The sequence below is a fragment of the Oncorhynchus kisutch genome, linkage group LG19 (assembly GCF_002021735.2).
Source record: "Oncorhynchus kisutch isolate 150728-3 linkage group LG19, Okis_V2, whole genome shotgun sequence".
NCBI lineage: Eukaryota > Metazoa > Chordata > Actinopteri > Salmoniformes > Salmonidae > Oncorhynchus > Oncorhynchus kisutch.
Genome location: NC_034192.2, coordinates 20041734 through 20063479, shown reverse-complemented (window position 1 = coordinate 20063479; position 21746 = coordinate 20041734). Strand labels below are relative to the sequence as shown.

General features: G+C 42.4%; 1 protein-coding gene across 2 annotated transcripts in view; it reads right to left on the bottom strand.

The window, feature by feature from the left end:
- The window catches only part of alcama (activated leukocyte cell adhesion molecule a), a 67713-nt gene extending 46501 nt beyond the window's left edge, over positions 1 to 21212 (bottom strand). Inside the window, exon 1 of one of the 2 annotated variants that reach the window (XM_020452211.2) lies at positions 20978 to 21212. In XM_020452211.2, coding sequence (XP_020307800.1) covers positions 20978 to 21035 — 58 coding nt within the window. In that variant the 5' untranslated portion in view covers positions 21036 to 21212. The remainder of the gene's footprint in view (positions 1 to 20977) is intronic. The other variant, XM_020452210.2, reaches the window with a different exon arrangement.
- Between the last annotated feature and the right edge of the window lie 534 nt (positions 21213 to 21746).

The following is a 21746-nucleotide window of genomic DNA, read 5'->3' as shown; positions in this document are numbered from 1 at the left end:
AGCAAGAGCAACATCATTGATATATACAGAGAAAAGAGTCGGCCCGAGAATTGAACCCTGTGGCACCCCCATAGAGACTGCCAGAGGACCGGACAACATGCCCTCCAATTTCACACACTGAACTGTGTCTGTAAAGTAGTTGGTGAACCAGGCAAGGCAGTCATTAGAAAAACCGAGGCTACCGAGTCTGACGATAAGAATACGGTGATTGACAGAGTCGAAAGCCTTGGCCAGGTCGATGAAGACGGCTGCACAGTACTGTCTTTTATCGATAGCGGTTATGATATCGTTTAGTACCCTGAGCGTGGCTGAGGTGCACCCATGACCGGCTCGGAAACCAGATTGCACAGTGGAGAAGGTACGGTGGGATTCGAGATGGTCAGTGACCTGTTTGTTGACTTGGCTTTCGAAGACCTTAGATAGGCAGGGCAGGATGGATATAGGTCTGTAACAGTTTGGGTCCAGGGTGTCTCCCCCTTTGAAGAGGGGGATGACTGCGGCCACTTTCCAATCCTTGGGGATCTCAGACGATATGAAAGAGAGGTTGAACAGGCTGGTAATAGGGGTTGGGGTAGTAGGGGTAATAGGGGTAGCTGCGAGGGGGGGGCGGAGCTGTTGGCCGAGTTTGGATTAGCCAGGAGGAAAGCATGGCCAACCGTTGAGAAATGCTTGTTGAAGTTTTTGATAATCATGGATTTATCGGTGGTGACCGTGTTACCTAGCCTCAGTGCAGTGGGCAGCTGGGAGGAGGTGCTCTTGTTCTCCATGGACTTTACAGTGTCCCAGAACTTTTTAGAGTTAGAGCTACAATGCACTATTTCTGCCTGAAGAAGCTGGCCTTTGCTTTCCTGACTGACTGCGTGTATTGGTTCCTGACTTCCCTGAACAGTTGCATATCGCGGGGACTATTCAATGCTATTACAGTCTGCCACAGGATGTTTTTGTGCTGGTCGAGGGCAGTCAGGTCTGGAGTGAACCAAGGGCTATATCTGTCCTTAGTTCTGCATTTTTTTGAACGGAGCATGCTTATCTAAAATGGTGAGGAAGTTACTTTTAAAGAATGACCAGGCATCCTCAACTGTGTGTGGGCACCATCTGAAGAAGACTGCCTTGCAAGTGATCAAGCCCCGACTTATTGCTGGTAGCCGAATGGCACAGAAGGTCATGATCCCCACTGTTTGTTTAGTCTAGCCCTCATAGCCAGAGACAGGGGAGGAAAAATAACAAGGTCTATACCACAAGGGTACGAATGTTACATTTCCTCCCTCCAAATGCACAGAACCTGCCCGGTGCTCTGCATAGTGTCTGGTATTTGTCTTTTTAATATGTGCACTTAGCAATGTAGATGCTCATGCACACACACATGCTCACAAGCACACACAAAATGAACATGCGTTAATGAAAAAACTGAGAAAGACTAATTTCCTGCACGTCTTAACTTATGGGCCATGGATTTTCTGAATTCAAAATGTAGGCTTTAACACTTAAACTGCCAGGCCTCGTTACCCCCCTTACTACTACATCAATGAGTAGCCATTTGACTGCAACATTCTAAAAGTCAAACAATTATTTTATATCTGCTATCAGAAAAATTGTCCTTTGGTTGTGTTCATGAAAGACTTCGGTAATATTAGAATATGAAAAAAAAAATAGCTTTCAAAGAACAACACTATTACAATTAGTTTATGTTACTGTAGGTGATGCTGCTGCGTGCTCACACATGGGTCGCAAAGGAACAGCGGTTATGATATTTTGACAGAGCTCATCTCTTCCATTTTTATTTGGCAAAGGCACGTGTTTTGGAGACCTCAATCTGCTCTTTTACACTACACTGAACAATAATATAAAAGCAACATGCAACAATTTGAAAGATTTTACTGAGTTTCAGTTCATATTAGGAAATCAGTCAATTTAAGTAAATTCATTAGATCCTAATCTATGCATGTCACATGACTGGGAATACAGACATGCATCTGTTGGTCACAGATACAGTACCTTTAAAAAGAAGGTAGGGGAGTGGATCAGAAAACCAGTCAGTATCTGAGGTGACCACCCTTTGCCTCATGCAGCGCAACACATCCCCTTCACATAATGTTGTCAGACTGTTGCTTGTGGCCTGTGGAATGTTGTCCCACTCCTCTTCCATGGCTGTGCGAAGTTGCTGGAGATCAATGGCTGTGCAAGGTTGCTGGATCTTGGCATTTATTATGGATCCCCATTGGCTGCTGCCAATGGAGCAGCTACTCTTCCTGTGGTTCAGCCATATTAAAGGCAGTTACACAATTTTAAAAACATTACAATACAGTGGAATCCAGGGTGGTGCTGCTGACTTTTCTCACAGAAAAACTGGATGGAAACGTAGTTATTGAGAGAGAAAAAAAGAAAAGAAAAACATGTTTTGGGTCAGTAGGTGCCCAACATAGCAACAGGTGGTGGTGTGTTGGACAGTCACTCACATAGATAATAGAAATCTATAGAGCCTGTCTGCATTGCTTATTTCTGTAACCATTAGCTTACCTGTGTAATACTGACATGAGCTCAGAACCACTTTTGTAAACATGGTCCTGTTTTATCAATTGCTGTGCTGATCAATTGACAGCTCATTACCTCTGTCAAATTAATATGTAGTCTAAACTTATGTATTTGTTTTTGCAAAATAGATGGTGATGCTACATCAATACACATTTAAAATAGGCCTACAGTATTTTACTGTAAGAATATAAACATAATAAAATAGAAATGATATTTTCCCCAAATGGCTATTGCTGATTGTAGCCAGTACTCACATGAGGAACACCTGGAGCCACAGTTATTCTAGGAAAAGGTTATATTTTGTTCTTTGGCAAAACTAGGTTCATTAGGAACCTTAAAGCCTGCAATCAAAATGTTTGGCCTCCATGGACCTCTGTAGGATGCTTTTAGGTAAGCTCCGTTCCCTTTACCAACGCACGGCTGGTCATCAGTCTCTTCATTGTCAATTAACAAGTCACCCATCAGACTATTATCAATTTTATATTTTCTTTAGGCCACATCTATTCTTATTATTTGTGTGAAATTAGTTTCAATAGGCTATAATTTAGGTGTAGTTTGGAGTTGTAAGGGAAGCTTGATTGTGTTTACTATTATATGACCATGCTGGTCATTTATGAACATCTTGGCCGTGTTCAGTTATAATCTCCACCCGGCACAGCCAGAAGAGGACTGCCCCCCCTCATAGCCTGGTTTCTTCCTAGGTTTTGGCCTTTCTAGGGAGTTTTTCCTAGCCACCGTGCTTCTACACCTGCATCGCTTGCTGTTTGGGGTTTTAGGCTGGGTTTCTGTACAGCACTTTGATATATCAGCTGATGCAAGAAGGGCTATATAAATACATTGATTAGCTTGGCAGGCAACTGTTGTCTTATACAAATCATAAAATACACTATGGTCTTATTTTAGAATTTACAGTCTAAGCGATTCTGGATCAATCAATATATTTTAGGACTGATTAGAATTTACATTTGGTGTCCTGAGGTTTCTTATGAAATATTTTAACACAAATGCATACATTTTGTAATTTATTATTATGGAATACACAATTTAAATATTAACAGTCAGAATGACCGACATGGCCATTCTAGTAGTTATAGAATTCTGGCGCTCTGAGTGTTTAAAAAGAGTGGATAGGTTTATAAGTGCATTGTCAAGACCATGCCGTTAGTAATTGTGAGAGCTTGCAGTTCTTTTAGCACCAAGCGAGCTCTGTCTCGGTGGGATCCACAGTGTGGCGTGTAATCGCTGCCCTGTCATTGGTTCGCCTCGCTCTCTCATGTCCAGTCATAACCAAATCCTACATCCTAAACGCTTTAGTTACCATGCTTTGCTGGTATGAATCGGCACTTGGAAGAGCAATTGATCCACAGCGTTTAGGATCCCCTTTCAATGGGCTTGTTGTGGTAGTTCCTTTCGCTTCCGCTCTCGAAATCAATTTTTGCGCATGCACTCTCACGCACAGAGGCACACCTCAGCACCCCTGGCAGCCTGCACCGAGCACCATTAATCGAAACGCCTGTGGCCTAGCCGCTTCTTCGCTCTACTAAATTGTTAAGACAGTCTTTTCTTCCTACTGTGGGAGATGCTGAGGAAGAAAGGCACTTAAAAACCGAGGCAGAGGAGGAGGACAAGGGTGGGGGAAGGATAGTGCTGAAAAAAATTGTGTTTGCTGTAGACTGGTACCAAGCACTAGAAAGGGCTGAGTCATATAGGGTCACTGCATCAGCGCCACTCTGTCTCTACCTTTTGCCATAAATCTGGATAATGGTGAACTACTGTCAGCCACCCCCATTACCAAGACCACAATGGCTCCTGAATGATCTTCTGTTTGTTAGCTACGGATACTCCTCGTATGTTTTGAGAGGGGGTTTGATTGGTATACCACACCCCTGGTTTGGTGCTTTACCCGTCAACAGGCATGCGCACAGATAAGGGTATAATATAGTTTATCTTCTCTAGGGTAGGGGGCAGCATTCAGAATTTTGGATGAAAAGCATGCCCAAATTAAACGGCCTGCTACTCGGGCCGTTATATGCATATATGGATAGAAAATTCTAAAGTTTTCAAAACTGTTAAAACAGTGTCTGAGTACAAAAGAACTGATTTGGCAGGCGAAACCCTGAGAAAAAGCCATTCAGGAAGTATTTTCTTTTGTTGTTTTTTTTGTCAATTTGCAGTTCCTATGCCTTCCACTAGATGTCAACAGTCTTTAGAAATTGTTTCAGGCTTGTATTCTTATGAGGGAGTAAGACCAGTCTGAATGAGTGGACCCTGATGTGTCACAGAGCTTTTTCATGAGCAATCCCGAGAGAGTGCATTTCTTGTTTACCTTTTATATTGACGACGTTATTGTCCGGTTGAAATATTATAGATCATTTAGGCTAAAAACAACCTGAGGATTGAATAGAAACATCGTTTGACATGTTTCTATGAACTTTACAGATACAATTTGGATTTGTCTGCGTTTGAGCCTGTGGATTACTGAACAAAACTGAGGTTTTTGGATATAAAGAGAGTTTATCGAACAAAAGGAACATTTATTGAGTAAATTAATGTCTTGAGTGCAACCATAGGAAGATCAAAGGGAAGGGATTAATTCTATTTCTGAGTTTTGTAACGCTTCTGCTTGGCTGGTTACTGTTTATAATAATTTGTCAACTGGGCTATGTTCTCAAATAATGGTACGGTATGCTTTCGCCGTAAAGCATTTAAAAAATCTGACACCGTGGTTGGATTCACAAGAAGTTCATCTTTAAACCCATGTAAAATATGTTTTGTTTTCTGATTTTTTTATAATGAGTATTTCTGTATTTGAATTTGGCGCTCTGCAATCTCACTGGATGTTGGCCAGATGGGACGCTAGCGTCCCACATACCTTAGAGAGGTTATAGTAATATAGTTCGCCAACTGCCCTGTACGGAGCTTGCATGCAGCCGGTTGTGCCCATTTCCCCAGTCTACCCTGTACGGAGATTACACCCGCCCGGTATCCAAGGTTGGAGGTAACACAGGTTGGAAAGCAAAACGCCCCTGATGAAAAGTGAAGACTAAATATTTTTACAAACTTCCAAATAGGCCTATTGCGCAAAAAGAAGTAGGCTTTTGGCACGAGCGCATTGCCAGGGAGTGAGTGAACTGCGTATCATTGGGTGAGTCAGTGAAACTGGGAAGCTTTTCGGTGTGACAGTGTCAAAGTAGCCTGTCATTTTGATCATTAGTGCGGTATTTAAAAAATCAGCAGTCATGTAAAATTACACAGAATTGCATGAAATGCATTTATAAAAAAAGGGAGAAAAAATATTCTGAGGTACAGTTTAGAAAACAGCTGGCGCGTTGAATGCTCTGATGAAGCGCGTTAGCATGCCCGGACGAAAATAAAAAGGTGAATGAGGTCACATCTTTTAGTGTTATTATTTATTTTAATTTTGAAATGACGCAGTTTCCAAATGTTCTTGAACTTGGGATTTAATTTAAAGTTGGCGTGTTACTTTTCCCAGGACATGTAAAACAACAAGGTCCACACAATAAAAAAATAACCAACGGTAGCAGTGAAGAGCCTCTGTCTGACAGTGTTTTCGACGAGCACCTACTCAGACAACATCAGCTCACCCTCCTTATTTTCCACATGGTTGGCAATACAGGTGGGGGGGGGGGGGGGGGGGGGGGGCAGTTGGACTTTAAGGGAGTCCTTTTCTCCACCGCACAGAACATCGAGAAGGTGCTGCTATGCATGACTAATCGGGCGTGTAACAAGATATGCAAATGTACACACATACAAACATGAATGAAGTAGGAATGCTGTGGTTACTTTCACCACACCTTAAGAGAACACACAGATGTGACCTCCTCGGTCCTTTCCCCCTGCCCTGAGGAGTAGTAGAATACCCAGGAGTTCATTTATACTCTGCCAAGTGCAAGTTGCCTTCAAATGTCTAGGCACCAAAATGTCTGGACACTAATGCGGATCTGCAATGGGACACGTTCTGCACATCATTTACGAGAAGAAAAAAAAAATGTGAAACCTGAATGCTCTCCAATTACCATTCGGCCTCTTATTCTTCAATGAGTGCTTGAAACTGACAGAGGATAGGAGAGAGGAGTAGACAGGAGAGGGGAAAACAAAGTTGAACACACTGGGCATTATTTTGGTTTATCACCTCGAGAGACAGTGACATGCAAAACACTCATGGCACCACGCAGATTTGTTAGGATAGTTCGAAGCAGAGGAGCCTATATCAGGATGTGATTAATATATACCGTCCGGGTGGTGTAGAGAAAGTCAGAAAGTCGCCTGCCAGAGAAAGTCGTGAGTGCCTCGATCTGGAGCTATAATTATGAACTCGATACCTAGCTACATAACCTTCCTACTATCTACCTTAGAAGCCACCCAAACAGTCTAAGGAGAGCCATATATACTGTCTCTGTGGTGACTTCTAATTAGTCATATACACCCTGGAAACTTCTCCTCTGGGAACACTAGGGTTAGTTTGTTTGTGTGCATGCATTTAAGTGTGTGTATGTGTTTGTATGTGTACCCATGGGCATCCGCCCAGGGGAGGGGCCATTACGGGAAGGGGAGAGGGCATCGAGAGGGCCAAAGCACTCATGCTAGCGCTCCATGTTTATCTGAGTGGATATTAATGGGCAATGGGCTGCCAAGTGATGCTTTCCAGCAAACGAGCAAGAGGTGAAAGTGCTTCCTGCACTGGCTGAGGGCTGAAGCCGCTGACATGTTCATCGTCAGACAGACACTGAGCCCCTGGCCAGAAGGAGGGAGATACGGGGGAGCTCAAACAGTCTACTTGACCTATCTGAGCTGTGTGCAGTTGTTAAAGAGCCTAAACAGAGCCTAGATGTTGAGGAACAAGCGCTTGTCATTGCGGACAGTGGATGGTTCTCCTCAGAACTCCCACTCAGACTTCAAATCAACTCGGCAAGAAGCTCCAGCCCTTAGGACCTGACAACCGATAACAAACAAGGGACTTGAAAGACTACGGGGGGGGGGGGGGAAATGTGTGTTGGTTTCTTTTATTTTTATACCAAATTGGGTGTGGAGGGTTACTTTGAGAAATCTTCCTCTGGAGACCACATCCATCTTAGCAGAATGAAAACGGAATGAAACGTCCTGCAGAGAGAACAGCCGTCCTTTCCCTGCTTCCCTGGTAGAAGATTAGCATTGATGACCATGTCAGAATGAGATCCCCCCCCACCCTGACAAAATGTACGAGCAAGAATATCACTCAGTCCCCACAGTTAACGATTCCAAAAGCCAATCCCTGTGATCGTGCGGCCAAGGTCAAAAATCCAGACTCACACCAAAGTTGAGATGAGAACCACAGATTAATCAGATGACTCCCTATATCAAATGAACTAATGGAGCTGGGGAAAAAGCTGACAATATTTGTATCTATACCCAGAAATTCAATCTCAATCTATTTCAGGGTGCATTTGTCTGTTCACACCTCAATCTAAAAACAAGGGCATGCTTACAGTGAGAGGTCAAATGGGAGAGGGAGGGTGTAGTGACGAGGGGAATATGACCCCTGCCCCAGACAGTGCTGTCACTGAGGCCCATAAAGGAGCCTTTGAGAGGGACGGATAAGACAAGGACGGAACAATGAGAGGTGTGTGACTGACGGAGGCCTTGCCTGGACGCCATGAATGAAATCAGTATTGGGAGGTGAGCGGGGTTGTCAGGGCCAGCTGATAGTTGTCCAGGCTTCAGTTCTAAGTTCAGATGCCCACCTCTGTCTGGACAAGGGGCGTTGAGGGGACAGGTGTGACTGACACTGGCCAAAGCAGCCCTGTGTGTGTGTGTGTGTGTGCGCACATGTTGATGACAGAGGTCATCCAATCGCCAAAGTACCCGCCCCTACCTCCCTGAATCCCCATAACCTCACACCCAACCCAAGTATACAAATCCCCTACCCCAGTCCCACTGATGATAACTTATCAGGGGACAGAGGTCCATCAGAATGGGCCATCTGCTCACGCTGACAAAGACAAACCCATGGAGGCCTGGGAAAAGACCCTGGGGGACCCAGGGACCCTGGGAAAAGAGCCTCTTACCACCCAATGCAAAACTTCACATCCACATTTTAGTCATTTAGCAAAGGCTCTTATCCAGAGTGACTTGCTTTTTTCATACTGGTTCCCCGTGGGAATTGCAAGCGCCATGCTCTACCAACCGAGCCACACGGGACTGTACTTGAGAACACAGGGAGATAAAGCTCTGCCAACGCCCCATGAAATGGCGTTAAGGCAAAGTGGAGAGAGTTGGTGGTTCTGGTAACAAGGGGTGGGTTTATATTCGAGCTCCCACTCTTGAATGACTCAGGGTCTATGCAAAGGCACTCCCCCAAATATAATAAAGATATGCTAATGAGATGTTTATATCAAACATGCCTGAGTCAATTAAAAGAAGGACTGTTTCCCCAACAGCCTGCGATAAATTGCAACAGGACTCACTCAAAAGTGTTGCATTTATTAAATTAGAGTGCACATTCAAAAATCTATGACATAGATGGCTGCCTCTTCAGGCCTAAACAGTCTTCATTATGGGGCTTGTGTCATTGGACATTTTGCCTCAGATGCATTGACTACGTTTACATGCACACTAATAACTCGATATTAAACTGATTATGGCTGAAGGCCAAGTATGGCAATACTTCCTCTGCTTTTCTTAATTGGTGTCATAATCGAAGTAAGCATACACCAATTAAAACACCTGATTTTCTGAGCAATCTTTTTTTTTTTTTTTAAATGGGCATATTTTTTTTAACCTTTATTTAACTAGGCAAGTCGGTTAAGAACAAATTCTTATTTTCAATGACGGCCTAGGAACAGTGGGTTAACTGCCTATTCAGGGGCAGAACGACAGATTTCTACCTTGTCAGCTCGGGTGTTTGAACTTGCAACCTTTTGGTTACTAGTCCAACGCTCTAACCACTAGGCTACCCTGCCACCCCTATAAACAGCTTAAACAGCCTTTATCAAAAGTCCCTTCAGTAGCCTGATTTGAGATGTGTCCATGGAAACAGGATTATTAGGGAAATCCTTCTTCTTGCAAAGCATGTAAACGTTTTAAACTATTATATTAACTTGACTATCCACAATAATCACATTATCGTGTGCAAGTAACAGTACTCATTGAGTCCAAGATAAAATCCTAAAAGACACCTATACCTGATACAGGTGAGCGTCATTCCCAATGAAAGATTGTGAAAGTGAGAAGCGACATATGAATCAACCCTCGGGAAGCTGTGGGAAAAAAAACACTAGTCATTGTTAGTTGACAGGAACACGTTTTAAATTCTAGGTTTGCAAACAGGATTTAGCGAAGGAGCACCAGGGAGAGTCTGCTGCTGACCGGCCAGTGAAGAAAAACTCCCTGGAATCTTACAATGCGAGTCAAGGACAGGGAGAGCTGGGAAGATATGCTCAGAGTGTGATAACATGAGTAGTGAAGTGGCATTGAGTTCATGAATTAAAACTGGTGGCATACCAACATAGATCCAAGGTAGAGCTATATTTGATATGATATGAAGACGACATTTGTGCTGGATCAAAAGAGGTACTATTGGCATGCATTAATTATTGCTAACATTTTTTAGAGGAAATATAAGCCTTCACTAGCAGTAGTTCATACTTACTTTAGAACCATGCACAAACACACACACTCACTCACCAATAATCCCCCTTTGACCATCCATCACCTTATCTCATCACAGACCCCGTTCTTCACTCATGCATGTCCTCAAACTGATTGCAGTATCTCCCAACAACAACAAGGCCATGTCGATAATAATAATAATAATGTGTAAAAAAAATAAAGCACCTCGGCCTTTGATATGGGATGCAAACATTCTTACGCTGACCAGAATATTATTCCACGACAGAGCTGGGTCTCCCAAGTCAAGCAATTTGGCATCAATTGGTATCAATTGCTAATTAAAAATATGAATGCATGCGGCGGTAGATTACTTTGTGCCACACAATGTTCTAGGGAAGATTTGCAGAAGTATACAGCATCATTTTCTCCATGTTGGATGCAGAGTGTTTGAAGTAGTATTCTACCAACTTGAACCACCTTTGGACGAGCAGTCTCCATGTAAAGTGGTGGCACCACTTCAGTTGCTAAGAAGTATCCAAAGAAACAAAACTGACAGCATTAGCAAAACAAGCATATCGTCTCTTGGCCAAATTGGAGGATTCAGAGTGAAGTGAGCCGAACCAAAACATTTCTTGCCTTGGTGGCTGTGTGAAGACATCTGAAAGCATGAGTGTTTGGCTTTCCAATGTGTGATGACTAATAGCACCCAGCCATACACAAACAAGCACACACACACACGCTGCAACCATTTACAGTTTGATGTATTGCCTCTGCCAGGACTATTTATAAGCAAACTAGCTTGGGAAGACAGGAAGACCGGCTCAGAGGGGTATACTACAAAGCAAGATCAATGAGTTAGTCAGCTAACTTTGATAAACAACCAGAAATAAACTATTGATTTTCTGGTTCATTAAGAAAGATCAACTTTGATATGCGTTTTGGTTGTTGAGTCAATTAGAACATCCCCAGTTCAAGCTTATCTTTTAACATTGTTTTATTTCATAATATTTGGGCAATTTAGCTGGCTAACGCATAAGTCCTGCTTTGTAGTATACCTCTTTGGAGAAAAGCAGAGCCAGTTCACAGCTCTGCTCTTCACTCCAGGATTCTTTGGAAAAAGATGAGGAAAACCAATGAGACTTATTTCACTGGGAGGATATTTCATGTTAAATAATCCACAAAGATAATCAAACCCCTCACTTGGAATGAAATGTGCAACGGTGGAGGTATCTATGAATCACAGTTTATTGCCCACAATTTCTCCTCCAGCCTTAACAGGAAAGACGGGAAAAGGAATGATTTTGTAATGGCTCGTGGCACATCCAATACTCAATATGAAATGCCCAAAGGTTTATTAGGTGTGCTTGCTGAGTAATCAATCGATCTTTCCATCTATCTATTCTTTGCCATTTAAGCTACAAGGAGGTATCCTAACTTCGAATTCTTTAAAACCTTTAGAAACCATAACCATCTTTTTCATCTACCTACTTTTTCCAACTATAAAAATCAGTCACTACCATTACAACTTATTTCACAACCATACAGTGGGGGAAAAAAGTATTTAGTCAGCCACCAATTGTGCAAGTTCTCCCACTTAAAAAGATGAGGCCTGTAATTATCATCATAGGTACACTTCAACTATGACAGACAAAATGAGAGCGAAAGAAAAAAAAGAAAATCACACTGTAGGATTTTTAATGAATTTATTGGCAAATTATGGTGGAAAATAAGTATTTGGTCAATAACAAAAGTTTCTCTATACGTTGTTATATACTCTTTGTTGGCAATGACAGAGGTCAAACATTTTCTGTAAGTCTTCACAAGGTTTCCACACACTGTTGCTGGTATTTTGGCCCATTCCTCCATGCAGATCTCCTCTAGAGCAGTGATGTTTTGGGGCTGTTACTGGGCAACAGACTTTCAACTCCCTCCAAAGATTTTCTATGGGGTTGAGATCTGGAGACTGACTAGGCCACTCCTAGACCTTGAAATGCTTCTTACGAAGACACTCCTTCGTTGCCCAGGCGGTGTGTTTGGGATCATTGTCATGCTGAAAGACCCAGCCTCGTTTCATCTTCAATGCCCTTGCTGATGGAAGGAGGTTTTCACTCAAAATCTCATGTTACATGGCCCCATTCATTCTTTCCTTTACACGGATCAGTCGTCCTGGTCCCTTTGCAGAAAAACAGACCCAAAGCATGATGTTTCCACCCCCATGCTTAACAGTAGGTATGGTGTTCTTTGGATGCAACTCAGCATTCTTTGTCCTCCAAACACGATGAGTTGAGTTTTTACCAAAAAGTTATATTTTGGTTTCATCTGACCATATGACATTCTCCCAATCTTCTTCTGGATCATCCAAAAGCTCTCTAGCAAACTTCAGACGGGCCTGGACATGTACTGGCTTAAGCAGGGGGACACGTCTGGCACTGCAGGATTTGAGTCCCTGGCGGCGTGGTGTGTTACTGATGGTAGGCTTTGTTACTTTGGTCCCAGCTCTCTGCAGGTCATTCACTAGGTCTCCCCGTGTGGTTCTGGGATTGTTGCTCACCGTTCTTGTGATCATTTTGACCCCACGGGGTGAGATCTTGTGTGGAGCCCCAGATCGAGTGAGATTATCAGTGGTCTTGTATGTCTTCCATTTCCTAATAATTGCTCCCACAGTTGATTTCTTCAAACCAAGCTGCTTACCTATTGCAGATTCAGTCTTCCCAGCCTGGTTCAGGTCTACAATTTTGTTTCTGGTGTCCTTTGACAGCTCTTTGGTCTTGGCCATAGTAGAGTTTGGAGTGTGACTGTTTGAGGTTGTTATCAGTATAAAAGACCTGTCCACAAGTTCAAACAGGTGCCATTAATACAGGTAACGAGTGGAGGACAGAGGAGCCTCAAAGAAGTTACAGGTCTGTGAGAGCCAGAAATCTTGCTTGTTTGTAGGTGACCAAATACTTATTTTCCACCATAATTTGCAAATAAATGTATTAAATCTTACAATGTGATTTTCTGGATTTTTTTTCTCATTTTGTCTGTCATAGTTGAAGTGTACCTATGATGAAAGTTACAGGCCTCATCTTTTTAAGTGGGAGAACTTGCAATTGGTGGCTGACTAAATACTTTTTTGCCCCACTGTAAATACTTTAAAAACAAGCTAGCAAGCATACCACAATTTCTTCAGGAAATGTACTTTTCTAGATTTATGCTGTGCTCTCTCTCATATTGAGCTGCCATTTCATATGCACCAAAATGGATTCAGTGGAATGTTGTGTGGAGCAACATGTTCCTTCCAATTTGTTATCCCACGGTCGGGGCTGAACCATGCCGAGGCTATGGCGTTGGTGTGAGTCTTTTGCGGCACCCAGGCACTCCCATAAGAGGGCAACACAGTCAATAGCGGAGTTAATGGTTGCCAAGGCCCGAAGTGGGATTGAGATCGGCAAAAGGCACATCTAATTTTCCGCATTGCAAATAAGGTGCCATGCATCGTATCCAGAACACGTCCCTTTTGGCCCTGCATTTAATAACTCTGTCAGTCATTTCTCTAATGGCACTGGTACTTAAACATTCTAACAAAGACCATTTTAGTCAGAAAGTGAAAGAGGACCAGTGACATGTAAAATGCGCAACAAGATAGGAGTGCATGGCTACGATGGCAAGAATGTAGCAGTACAGGTATTTCTGGTTAGAGAACACATTTAAAGCATGACTCATGACAGGAAGGTGAAGACAATGAGGTAATCCAAGGTACTTCCAGAAAGGTCCTAAGGTGACGACACTTATTTCAAAATGCCTCTTCAGCGTGACAGGTTTACAAAACTTAAGGGTTTGCTCAAAAACAGCTTAGAAACAAAATAAGTGTGCTCAAGACAAATGAAAAAGTTACAAAAGTTACAAAACCAGAGTGAGGCCCTGTACACACATATACAGTCTAGATAATGTAGACTTGTTTCAAGACTTGTGGCTGAATGTGCCTGGCTGCAACCCTAAAGAGACTTTCGCAACAGTAATATGACAGGATAATGAGTCACACACAGCCTCTGATAAACGCTCATTTCAGTCCAGCTATTTACAGAGACAGGACTGAGACAGGAGTTCTGAGAAAATTATGCAGCAACGATTCTTCAAATTTCATGAATAATTTACGAGAAATTCACGAGTAAATAATTTCTGACTTTGGTGAATTTTTAACACACTCATAATGAGGCCGTAACAAGCATGTGGTTTAAAAGGTGCCCACTTCATTGGCTTTCCGTGTCTTACAGACATAAGGTCTCTTGCTCAGAGAAGCGGATGTGGACAGTGTGTATAATTTATGATTTGTCCGACCATGTAAAAATCAAGCAATCAAAAGTAATCTAATTTTAACAGTCATAGAGAGAGGAACAAAAACAATTGTGTTCTAAGGTGACTTCAGACATGCTGAATTGTACTGTCTAGTCCAATTGCACTATGGCTAATTACCACGCCGATGTAAATACATTTTCTTTTAAAAAAACGTGATAAGTGTAATTTACTGGTTGTGCATTGCAATCCCCACATTTTACCAAATCAGAATTTAATTTGAAAACAGAATAAACACATCGTTGTCATTTTTATATCACTGTCCCAAATGATGTCACCTCAACACGCACTCTCATTCAGACATGTACACATACACTAAGTGTACAAAACATTAAGTACACCTTCCCAATATGTGACTCCTTTCAGGAAACTAGGCATATGTCGCGCATACTTTTTATTTATACATATTTTTTTTAAGTATAAAGAATTGGTACTTTACCACAATTTCGTGATATCCAATTGGTAGTTACAGTCTTGTCCCATCGCAGCAACTCCCGTACAGACTGGAAGTCATGCGTCGTCCAAAACACGACCCTGCCATTCTGCACTGCTTCTTGACACACTGCTCGCTTCACCGGAAAGCCAGCCGCACCAACTTTTCGGAGGAAACACCATACAACTGGCGACCGTGTCAGCATGTATGCGTCCTGCAAACATGCATCCTGCCCGCCACGAAAGACGCTAGAGCGTGACGTGACAAGGACATCCCAGCCAGCCAAACCCTCCCCTGACCCGGACAACTGAGCCAATTGTGGTTCACCTCATGGGTCTCCCGGTCGCGGCCAGCTGCGACACAGCCCGGGATCGAACCCAGATCTGTAGTGACGCCTCAAGCACTGCGATACATTGCCTTAGACCGCTGCGCCATTCAGGAGGCAGTGCGTCACTACTTCACAGGAGAGCCATTTGAACATAAACTTTTTTGGGGCAGAAATGCCTTCTGGAACATGAGAACTTTCATGTGCCTTAAACGTGTACGCCATCTGTTAATACGAATACATTTGTTAAAATTACGAGCCTAGTTGGTTTAGCCAAGGAAAAAGATGGTACCTTCCCGCTAGCCGTGATTGTCTGAGATAAATGGATGGACTGGACATGCCGAGAGAGGAGTTCAAATTGGTCTGCCATGTAGCACGCTTCTGTCTATAACATGAGCTGGTCAGTATTTGTAAGAATTCATTTCTAACGCAGCTTTTTTTTTTAAGTGTTGCAATCCACTTTCTGGAGGACCGAGTTTTGAAATCAGTGTAATTAGAGTATGACAGCTAAGGAGATAGAGAAAATTCCGGCCTTTGATTGCAAATACGCAGAGAGAGTCGAAAAGAGAACACACTGAAGTCTATAAAAATAACCTGTCTCTGGATTACATCTTCAAACTAAGGGCATCTGTGACAGAAGGAGAAGCGTCCATCCATGAATACGGGTAAGATTGTCTGGCTAGCTACATTTTCAGATATTACACGTTTCTAATTGTCAGAAAGTCATCTTTGTTTCAAGTTAAAGCGTACTGTTAGGTAGCTAGCTAATGTTACGTGTATGAGCTGTGTAGTAATAAGATTTGTATCTCAGAGCCATTTGCATTGCTAGTTATAGCCTAATGTTAGCTAGCTCACATTGAACCTGTTTGGTTAGCTACCTGCAGATTCATGCTGGGTAGTAACATTATGAATAGGGATTATGGGTCATTGTTTAGCTAGCTAACTACATGTCTAAACAAAAGACTCCACAATGCAACTAACCATTTCAATAGAGAAATGTGTCTTACAAAGGAGTTGTTTAATCTAAATGCTTAACTGTTTCTGTACATGGAATTGTATGTTTTCTTTTTACTATTTCTTTTCTAATCTTTACAGGAAAATGCCATCTGATGTGTGGAGACAGCTAATGTAGAAGGAAAAGCTGTATACATCTGCAAATACTGTGCCAAATCATATGTGAAGAATGCAACAAAGATGCAGAATCATCTGACCAAGTGCCTAAAGTTCCCTCAGTGCTCACAACAAGCAACCTCTGACAAAAGTCCCTCTACTTCTATTCGAGGTGAAAATGATGAATCAGACACCTTATCGATAGCAACAGCTCATGGTTCTCTTGAAATCAGAAGTTTTTTGACTCAATAGAGGAACGTACTCAGAAATGCTGATGAATGTCTTGCTCGAGCTGTGTATGCAACTGGCTCACCTCTGATGTTCACAGGCAATGTGTATTGGAAGAGATTTCTGAATGTTCTTCACCCAGCATACACCCTTCCAACCAGACATGCTTTATCTACTCTTTTGCTAGATACAGAGTTCAACAGATTTCAAGTGAAGGTCAAGCAAATCATTGAGAAAGCAGACTATTGCAATCATCTCTGATGGGTGGTCAAATGTTCGTGGGCAAGGAATAATTAACATAATCATCTCCAACCAGTATTCCCCTCAACCAGTATTCTACAAGAGCACAGACACAAGGGACAACAGACACCGGTCTCCACATTGCAGATGAGCTGAAGGCAGTCATCAATGACCTTGGCCCACAGAAGGTATTTGCACTGGTGACAGACAATGCTGCGAACATGAAGGCTGCTTGGTCTAAAGTGGAGGAGTCCTACCCTCACATCACACTCATTGGCTGTGCTGCTCATGCATTGAATCTGCTCAAGGACATCATGACACTGAAAACAATGGATACACTATAAGAGAGCCAAGGAAATGGTTAGGTAAAATAGCAAACAGCCGGTGCCAGTGGGCCATTGAGTTGAGCAGCTATAGCCCCATTAATGCATGTTCAGAGTAATTGGGTGCTTAGTGATCAATGGTAATCCTCCAACCCTACCACATCAATACATTTATATTACCTGGCCTGTAATGAGCTAATAGATGCTTTTACAAGCCTGTATGCAGGGCACTTTAAGTATGTAGCCACTGACTAGAAACTTCCATGTAGGAAGCTTTCAACAGAACTCCAGTCCTGAGTCTGGAAACGTGTGCGTCGCTGGCCTGCTGAGACTGACAACATGACATGGAACACAGAGAGAGCAGTACTGTTGACTGCCTGTCAGTCTCATTAGGATCAGTGTGTGGCAGGTGCCTCATTAATCCCACTCAGTTCAAGAACAGCTCATAGCAAGCTCACCCGTTGATTGACGTCTAAGACTGTGATAATCACCACTTTTTTCACTCCAGGAAGTAGTAAACGCCCTTTCCCTCCCCGACAGCACGGGAGTCCATGTCCAGTTTAGATTTCGTTGATGGCTATTGATTTCCTTTTAAGTGCGCTGACTTTCGGTTAAAATGCTCCACCAAGAAGCACTATTGGTGGAGGGGGGGGTGTACCGGTTGAGCATCACCGCAGATGAGTGTGTGACATAGCCAAAGAAATTCACTATAAAAGCCTTTGATGGCCCTTTTTGCCCAGAAGCAATTCAATACTCAAATCAAAATGAGGTGGCATGAAAACATGAGCACATTCCACTGCCTCCATTCTGCTGCTGGAGCCTGAATTTCCCCACGGAGTCGCTTCTTGGCATGGTGGACTTAAGCAAAGCTTAGTCTCCAGAGACATGAGCAAACAAAGTGTTTCACTTCCCCACTTTGATACAGTCACTTGTTCCTAGGCAGTCAAATGACATTTTACCCATGACATCACCGGAAGTAAACTGTCGCTCTGAATGGAAAACCAAAGTGCATTCCTAGTTTGCTACTGGTGAATCATGCGTTTGCTCACATGAAGGGAAGGGAAGAGGGAGGGTTGCCCATACCTCTAGTTATTCCCCTTTCTTACCAGGAACATGACATCAATAGTGGTTTTTCGACAAGATAGTGACCAAGTTGGTTGTGGTTCCCCAATTGTTTAAGAACATGGAACAATTTGAGAGGCCAGAAACTATTATTTCTAAGTCCTGTGACAGACAGCGCTTTAGGAGGGTGCTTCAAAAAGACACTAAACTTTCCAAGAGGTGCTGGGAGTTTAAGGTAAAATACCAGCACACCATCAGACGAACTGCCCCAGTGATTGATGGAAACTCCCCCACTGTCCTGTTTAGCATTAATAATCAGTCATTGAATTCATCAATAAGTACATCGATGACGTCGTCCCCACAGTGACTGTACGTACATACCCCAACCAGAAGCCATGGATTAGAGGCAACATCCGAACTGAGCTAAAGACTAGTGCTGCCGCTTTCAAGGAGTGGAACTAAACCGGCAGCATATAAGAAATCCCACTATGCCCTCCGACGAACCATCAAACAAATCGTCAATACAGGACTAAGATTGAATCGCACTACACCAGCTTTGACACTCGTCAGGTGTGGCAGGGCTTGCAAACCATTACAGACTACAAAGGGAAGCCACCGCACATTGACTCTGTACCAGTAACTCCCTGTATATATTCTCACTATTGTTATTTTACTGCTGCTCTTTAATTACTTGTTTCCTTTATTTCTTATTCTTATCCATGTTTTATTTTATTTTTTAAACGGCATTGTTGGTTAGGGGCTCGTAAGTAAGTATTTCACTATAAGGTTGTATTCAGCACATGTGACTAATAACATTTTATTTGATTTCTCTCCGGTAACGGAAAACCAATGCCATTTTACATGTCTGGGCGAGGTGGCTGGCGTTACCAGCACTCTTTCCACCTGAGGCTAAAGCAATTGGCGGTACAGTAAAACGCAGCCGGATAACACACCCATTATCTTGTCAGCTACAACATATCACCAGCAGCCTTGTCAAGTGAAGTTTTATTCCATTACATTCAACGAGACACATCTGTGACTGTTATGCAACATATTTCCACTAACACACATCCCAAAGGAATTGTAGTTATACTTTTTCCAGTTTCAATGGAAAATGCAACCACCTCAGTGTAACATAAAATGTCATGTCAGTCAATTGTCATTTGAACTTATAAATACTGTAAGGCACTACGCAACTCTGTAACTTAACAGATCAGGCCAGTATGCCATGAAACTTCTCAGCAACAACAGCAAAAAAGAAAGTACAATGACTTGACCATTTTTCTATTACTATTCTTGAGAGGCTCGACTTCAAACATCAAACAACTTCAAACATCATCCATCATGTCATCAGTGGCCTGGTGTGGCTTTCAGCATAGCTTAAATCAAACCAAAATAATTCTGGTGCCCACCTTTCATGGGTCAGTTGGTTAACCAGATAAGTCAAATGTCCAGAAAACCCCCTCTCCCTTTAACAAAGAGCAGTGCTGTTAACAGCAGGAGTGTGGAATGACAGATGATGCCAATGATAAGGGATGGAAAATAGGTGCTGTAACTCTTTTTTTCACAAAACAAATGGGTTAGGACTAACGTATTCAAATGGATTCGTCTCCATGACACACTGTTGCATGCCTCATTATATTGAATGCTATTAGAAAAATATATCCTCCTTTCCAAAAACACAATGGAGATATGAACACGCACAAGTGGCCGCAACCAAAAATAGCCACACTTAATAAAATATATAAATAACGATAAATTATCGACAGATTGAAATAAAGTTCTAAATTACATGTTGATTTGCTCACATCAACATCCCAAAGTAGGCTTGCGTTAGAACAGAGTGCGCCTATATACAAGTCTGATTGCAAAACCTTAAATGTTGATTCTTTCAGTATAACGTCATTGTTTTATCAAGGCGTATCAAAGGTGATTCGCTTATAAATGAACGTATGTTAGGCCAACTCGCTTCACTACAGTAGTGACTGACAGCCCCGCTTCCCTGCGGTATCGGGTTACACATGTACAGCCATGGGAGGCTCGGGAGTCCATACATTTGTGGCGAAACGGTACATATCAGGAAAACAAGTCAACACAGCGATATGGAAGACGTCCCATCGTTTTATTTCGAATTTAAAAAATTAATAACGCACACAATTTTAAGATCTGAAACAAAACCAGTGTTCATTACAGGAGGGACAAACTTGATATTAGATGAAAGCTCAGATCGAGACGAATCTAGCCAACTCTTGTACGTTCACAGAGCGATAGACAACAATGAATGAGAGCAGTCCACCAGGAATGAAGTCGCATTAGGCATTACTAGGTACTGTTCATGGCCATCTAACATAACATTTAACATTCAGTCCACTTAACCGTAACGTTCAACAATTAGACCCCACCACAAAATGTGACGAGTGTGTCTCGTATCAGAAGTTTATTTCATCAGTCGACTAGCCTAGGCTACATAGGCTTCCTATACAGGCAACACACGTGCACTCCCGCTGGTGTTCAATTGTGGTCGACTTTCTGCTATGTATCACTTTGTCTATTATAATCATCGTTATTAGGCCAAAAACAATGTTTCATTTAAAAGTTCAGAAACGAAAGTGATTTTTTTTTAAATGTCAATTCAAATTGCTATATTTTTTTAATGGTCCGACTACAAAACGTTGATTCAACGTGTGATGTGTCACTTTGGACAAAAACGTATTACACCATGTTGTTTGTGTTCAGATAAGTTTCATATTTGATGTAGCCTGTGTAAGTCGCTCTACATACCTTGTAGAAAAGTAGCAGCAGTGACGAGGGAAAGCAAGAACCGGCCAGTCGAATCCATCCTTCGAAAGATTTCTTCCTCTTGAATTTACCTGTGATACCCAAGAACGCTTGACGCTATAATAGTAATAAGACTAGGTTTTTCGTCGCATATGATCTGGTTTCTCTACACCAGAAAAGAGAAGCGCTTGATACACGTATGAATGAGCAGGTGAAAGTACGAGGGGGTGTTTTGGGAGGGCTGGCTCCCATGACGAAATTGACGCTAGACGTCTTCAGCCAAGTAGTCTGAGAAAAATACTAGCATGGAAGGAAACGTACCTGTTTATAACGTCGTAACGAGTCCTGCAAAACATGTTAGTTCATGATGAAGCATATGTTTTTTTAAATCCTTATTTAGCAAGCTAGCTGACTAGCTAAAATTAACCAGCTATCTAGCTTTATGGGTGTTGTGACACGAGTATAAACTTGTAATTCGTGCAGTTTCATGTTTTTGGGACTCCTCAGAAAACCAGGCTGTTGTCTTGTAAAATAGTGGATGTGAAGAATCTAAAGCATTTACTGCAAATCTAAGGTACAATTTTGTGAACTTGCTTTGCTGATATTTGCCATGCAATGCAGATAAATGTAGTAACGTAACTATTTTCTAGCTTATTGTGCAGTGGAGGATACAAATACCTGTATGCCTATGGGTGTGGTGTGTAGCTAACGTTAGCTATGTAGCCGATCTGTGTATGGACCGTAAAACGTTTGGCATACATATTAGTTCAGA